General features: G+C 35.4%; 1 protein-coding gene across 2 annotated transcripts; it reads right to left on the bottom strand.

The window, feature by feature from the left end:
* Positions 1–5,663, bottom strand: LOC117614650 (E3 ubiquitin-protein ligase RNF170). Of its 2 annotated transcripts, XM_034343531.1 has the most exons (6): positions 5,560–5,644; positions 4,827–4,971; positions 2,762–2,961; positions 1,827–1,928; positions 556–607; positions 1–451 (listed from the first exon to the last, which is right to left on the bottom strand). In XM_034343531.1, exons 2-6 carry the CDS (start codon positions 4,915–4,917, stop codon positions 339–341), a joined length of 558 nt encoding a protein of 185 aa, XP_034199422.1. In that variant the 5' UTR covers positions 4,918–4,971; positions 5,560–5,644; the 3' UTR covers positions 1–338. The 2 variants fall into 2 exon arrangements, with proteins under 2 accessions (XP_034199422.1, XP_034199421.1); XM_034343530.1 differs by having other exon boundaries at positions 4,827–5,663.
* Positions 5,664–6,409: the final 746 nt, after the last annotated feature.

Genomic DNA, 6,409 nt, shown 5'->3' with positions numbered 1-6,409 from the left:
TAGGGAAAAAAGCTCTGCTAATAACTATTTGGTCTATTAACACAAAGTGGCCCCTACAATACCAGTGCATATGGACAACACAAGGTTCTACATTTTCGAATTTCATTTGTAAGTCACCGTAATTGAGCATGAAAATGTATACAAATTCAACTGAAACTACATTGCAACATAAAGAGGGCTCACTTCTAAAATCCTATATTCCAATGAGGTGAATCAAGTCCAATTATTCGACCCCAGTACAATAAAGAAAAATTCCCAGCTTGCAATTACGAACTCAAAACTAGTTCCTCCTTTCCATCGTTTAAATGTAAAATTGCCGTAAGCCATGACTGCACAGTTTAGGAACCTCCATGACGGTGATAGAGTATCGACCGAGAAATGGCAGCAAGATTAAACAAGATGACCAGTGCCACGATGAAATCATCCACGTAACCAAGTAAACCAAACATTGCTGCAGGAACACAAAGCCAGGATGATGTATTAATAGTGTGCTACTTACTAGAACAACTCAACAAGAAAAACTCAACCAAATGAAAGTTAAAGCATAAAAGCCACCTTCCGGAATAAGGTCAACAGGACTCACTAGGTAGATTGCTAACAATATCATCTGTAAATTCAAAAAAACACAAATGGCCAGAAGGTGAGAACTTCATAATGAACATAAAGTATATCATATGCTTCAGAATTGACCACCACAACCTTTTGCATTCATTTGAAGGGGAAAAGATAACACCTGATAATGCATAACTATCAGTAGAAAAGAGATCTATTAAAAAATAAGCAAACCAGATGATTTCTCATCAAAAAAATTTTGCCAGGTCCAACTACATCACTGCATTTACAGCTGCATGCTATGAAGTTAAAAAACTAGAAGAAAAAAAATTTGCAAATGCTGCCACAACCTTACACATTCATTTGAAGGGGAAAAGATGACACCTGATAATGCATAACTATCAGTAGAAAAGAGACCTATTAAAAAATGACGCAATACAGATGATTTCTCATCTAAAATTTTTTGCCAGGTCCAACTACATCACTGCATTTACAGCTGCATGGTATGAAGTAAAAAAACTAGAAGAAAAAAAATTTGCAAATGCTGCTATAGAAGCATATGCTAGAATTACAATTGAAAAAATAGGGATGAACAAAAGTATGGCAGTATAGCATTGCAAACACAGCTTTGGCATGTAAGTCCTTTTTCATTTAAAACCTTGGGATAGATCTGAGCTATGAGCTCCAAATAATTATTCAATGAAAACAAACGGACAGCAAATGACGTTTGGTTGTTTTTTTCCCTTTCCCTTTTGTTTCTTACTTTCAAATGGCATGCATAACTCCTAACTATAGCAATTCTACTTCCTCTTCTATGTTTCTCAGTTGCCTGGGCACTTGTCATTAGTAAATGACAGTTTACTTGATGCAAGTAACAAAACAGCTATGAAAAGGCAAATTCAATATCAAACAAATATTATAAATTGGTATGATGCTATTTCATCATGTTTTCAAGAGCCCTACGTTATCTTGTTGAAGGTCGTACACTGATATAGAATACTTGCAATGTTCATACAAAATTCAATAAACTCCTACATCAGCTCAAATGGATCGGGTCTGCATGTATGTTGTATGGTTTGTGGAGGAAAAAATTCAAAAGATATGCAACTTAAGATTGTTGAAAAGAATCCTTGTGTCACAAATTAATGGACTACCTACTCCAGATAAACAAAACAAAACGATACATGTAGGTAAGCACCCATGTGGTTGTATTGCCAACAAACTGACTGCAGGATATAAGATAATTGATTGCATACTTGTGTCAACTACTTAACTGCAAAACAGATCTGAGCCATCCTACGAGCAGGAAGAGATCTATTAGGATCAATTAGTTCTCGCAGCAGCCTCCGCAGGAAAAAAGGAAGGTCCTGCCCTCTCTGTAGAAAAGATAATTGACATATATGATGTTAAATGATTGAATACACCTGAGAGAGAGAGAGAGAGAGAGAGAGAGAGGTTCATTCAAAATCATTTGACATTTATGATGTTAAATGCTTGAATACACTTGGCAACTTTATACAGAAAGAAGCGTAAATGTGAAAGCAGGCATGATTGATGGGAAACGCAGCAGGATCTAATGCTCTAATATTTTCAATCAAATATTGTACCTATCTTCATAACTAATGTTCTCATTTGAATATTTATTATTTAGATCAGACAAAACTAAAGGGAAATGTTGAACATCAAGTATCAGATTACTTTTTCTTATGCACACATTAAATACAACCTTATATATCCTGAAAAACATAACGGGAAAGTTCACATCTCCAGGAATCATAACTAAATATGGCTTTTGGAATCACGTGGGTCAACAAGAGGTGCAGTTACAAACTTAAGATTGCTAAAGTGTTATAAGATTTCTCACGTGAAGAGATTGGAGTTTATTACGAATAACTTTAAGATGTGGACTAAAGATACTTTTTTAAGGATGTAAGAGCGTGGGACTAGCATCTGAGGCAAAATTCAGTTACTTAAAAGAAAGAGTTGCAATCATGGATGCCAACATGTTTTAGCGAACAGAAACTTTATATATTTTACTTTTCCAGGAGTTAAATTTTTAATTCTTTTGGAAAAAAAGACTATTTTCTCCGTACATTTTAAAGTGCACAGAAACTATGAATATTTTTCAACTAATCATATTTAACAACCATCGTATGTTATATATAAAAAAAATATATACTATTTATATCTATTACATATATCCACCTACCTGAATAAGACTTCTGGGATGATCTCCAAAATAACGATTGTACCTTTCAACTTTGCGTAGGATCTCAGCCACCTCTGGTCTCTCAGCCTGCCTTAATGAAGCCTCACTTGGAACCAACAAAGTGATATAACGACGGCATAGTGGGCATTTACAAGGCTGAAGTGCTGATCCATGATGCCAAACAAGCATAATACAATTTCCTGAATAAAGGGAGCCAATGATTGTCAGTAACTTTTCTGGTTTTTTTTAAAGAAAGTACTCATTTATGAGTTCAAGCTTTGTAGATCATTTGTAATGTATGATACTTGCAGATTCATATAAAGTAGTAACTGTCGTGCTAATCTATAATCTTATCATTAAACAATCACAATGTTATAGTTAATAGCTTGCACAGAATGCAATGCATAGAAGACATCACGCCCAAGCAGTTAAGGTGTATAACACTAGTCCTACAAAAAAGTACAGACAACTCAAGTAACATGTTGAAGACTTTGTCACAACTTTGCGAATCTGTAATCTCTATTCTCCATAACAAACAAAAATAATTCCAAGCATAGATCATTTTCATATATTTAGCATTAGCAGTGAACTCGTCAAACATCAAAATGTCTTTAAAGCCTTTAGCTCCACAAGACTGAATTCTTTATTTGATTTTTTTATTTTTGATTGGCTGCATTTATTTATTAAAAAACATTTTAATTACAAGAACTCTGTCTAACATACATAACAGAACCTAATGATATAACAGATGAAGCTCTGATGCTGAGTTTCATATGCAGCTCTAGTAAGATGTTTCATCAAATCCCATGTCCGCGAATTCATATATTTGTTAAGGTGCTGTGTTATCAAGTTCAAAACTTGATCCTAATAGTATTTTTTATAAGAAAAACATGATCACAATATGTGAAAATATGCAATTCGAAAAACATCACCAACGCCCTTAACGAGGCAACCTCAGCACCAAACAGCCATTGAGTAGAATTTACAGGTGCCCTTCATGAAACAAGCTCAATCATTACATATAAGGTACTTTATCCAGAAGCCCCGATGAAGTACGTTGAGGTAGTCAATTTTTTCCCTCTCTGCAAGGAGATTATTCAAATGAACAAGAGCGATGATAAGGCACCCCTGCCCTCCTATGGAAACTGGCTAAGGTAGATGTTAGATACAGGGCACTACGGTATCCACGGATTTATAGCAAAACTTTGAATAACACTGATTAAGAATATCATATCCATTCTCCTTGGCATGAAATAAACACTGGGAATAGTTTTCTTTTTTCATGTATGTGGTTTTTCACATCTTTAGGCTGCAACTCTTCAGATTTTATTCTTGTCTAACTTGTTTTTTGTCTCTACCAAACTCCGCAAAGGATAATTATAGATTCATACTGGCACTCTAATTTGACTTTTCTAGATATCAAGCCCCTAACTTACAGCATACAGCTAGCTAACTTAATTTGGATTTGTTTCCAAGGCAAAACATCCTCTGCCTGGTGGAGATAATCTCCCAAGTCGCCTTATAAGTCGCTCTAAAACTGCACAATGACATCTACAGCCGTTATTAAACTTTTCTAACAAAATCAAGTCTATCAACACAAGCATGCTCAAATCGGTCATATCGAAAGCATGAACTACCTCAAGACAAATTTGGATCCCCACGCAATACGAACTGTTCAAACAAAATAAAAATGCTCAAAATGCAATGAAACACACTTCAATGGAGAAATTTCTAGCGACCCACATAGATATGCAAACAAAAATCGTTGGGTTCTTTTACAGGCACAAAATTGGTTGATTGAAATGCAAGAGAGATATATTAACATTCAAAACTAGGGATCCATAGAAAACCCAACACTATTTTGAACTCATAGGAGAAGATTATGGTAGTAAGTAAAGCAAACATTAGGGAAAATTAAAGGAAAAGTTTAAAAACTTCTGCACATAGAGATGGCATGGCAGCAACCAGTTGCAAGAAAACAAAGACGAACTGGATGTAACATTATAGCCAAACCAAACGCACTGAAAATGAGAAATGGGATTGAAAAGGAAAGAAAGAAGGGTACCGCAAAACCAGTGAGAACAATTGGCTTGACAAGGAGTGTCGAAGTTGCCATGGCAGACCGAGCACATATCGCTGCCTGGAGGATCGTCCATTCCGATCTCTCTCCCTCTTTCTCGCTCTCTTGGGTATTAAAGCCCGCTACTTCTTTTATAAAGTTTATAAAGATAAGTAACAAACTTTTCTAAACTTTTATCATAGAGTTTTATTGAGTTTTAACTGCGTTTTATAATTTATTTCATGATTATAAAACTCTTTGATTTCCTACTCCCACACGGCAACTCCATTCTCTCCTCTCTCTTCCTCATCACTCCCTCAATCCAAACTCTGCTCCTTATTTGAAAGAAACTGCCGGAAAATCTGAATATCAGAGCCCAAAAAAGTGAAGGAATACCAATGATTATCTGAATATCAGAGCTCAATCCCTAAGTCATGATAATACCCATACTCAATAGTCATCGTAAGTGGGTTTTAAGTTTATGAGGAATACTCATTGCATAGCTACTAAAGTTTGCGTTTTGTAGGCTGAAGAATACCATAGAGACACTAATTGCAACTATGGTTTTGAATGGCTAATGATGATTGAATAACATAAAATCTGTTCCTACAAAAGAATCTACCTCCAAAAACATGAAGTTCAAGTACTAATTCATTTTGGGATAAAGTATAATATGAAAGACCCGCATGATCGATTTGATGAGAAACACTTTGGAGGGAAAAAAGTTCAGGTACTTGCTCTTTCTTTGTGGGGGAAATGATTTCAGATCTCCTTCCTTTCTTTTGGTCACCAATTGCTTCTCAGAATTATGTTATTATTTTTCTTTTGGGCCTTTGGCAACAACGATGATGCAGACTGAATTGATGAGAGAGAGAACGTTTTGTTAAAGAGTTAAAAGTTGATGCAGACTGAAGAGAGGAGAGAGGACGTTTTGTTAAAGAGTTTAAGGGGTCGTTTGGTAGGCTTAGACTGGTTTGAACTAAATTTAGTACTATATTTGTTTCATTTAATTCTAGTCTTAGATGAGATTTCTAATACCGAGCCCACCAAAAATACCTCCTTATGAAGGGACTACTAAGCCCATGTAAAAAGAGAGGATTGGCTAGTTCTATGTTCACCAATGTATAAGATGCATATATTATATTATAACAGTCCTGATCTCTTGGACCCCTGTAATCCAAGAGATTTATGGTCACTCACCGTTGGATGTAAATTCAACGGTTGACTTGAATCGGGTAATAATCATTTATGTCATATTGCAGTTATATATATCATTTTGAACCATTGGATTAATATCCAACGGTAGGTGACCACAATCTCTTGGACTCCTGTGGTCCAAGAGATCGGGACTGTATATTATAATACTAATAACATATATTACTATTATTATTATTACATATACATATACTATACAGTCCTGATCTCTTGGACTACAGGGGTCCAAGAGATTTGTGGTCACTTACCATTGGATGTAAATTCAACAGTTCACTCACTCTTACACTCCTTTTAAGAAACTTTTTTGAACAATTGGATTAATATCCAACGGTGGGTGACCACAATCTCTTGGACTCTTGTGGTCCAAGAGATCG

The sequence above is a fragment of the Prunus dulcis genome, chromosome 1 (genome assembly GCF_902201215.1).
Source record: "Prunus dulcis chromosome 1, ALMONDv2, whole genome shotgun sequence".
In the NCBI taxonomy this organism is placed as follows: Eukaryota; Viridiplantae; Streptophyta; class Magnoliopsida; order Rosales; family Rosaceae; genus Prunus; species Prunus dulcis.
The sequence above is the reverse complement of the archived record's forward strand: the minus strand, read 5'-3'. Positions and strand labels throughout refer to the sequence as shown.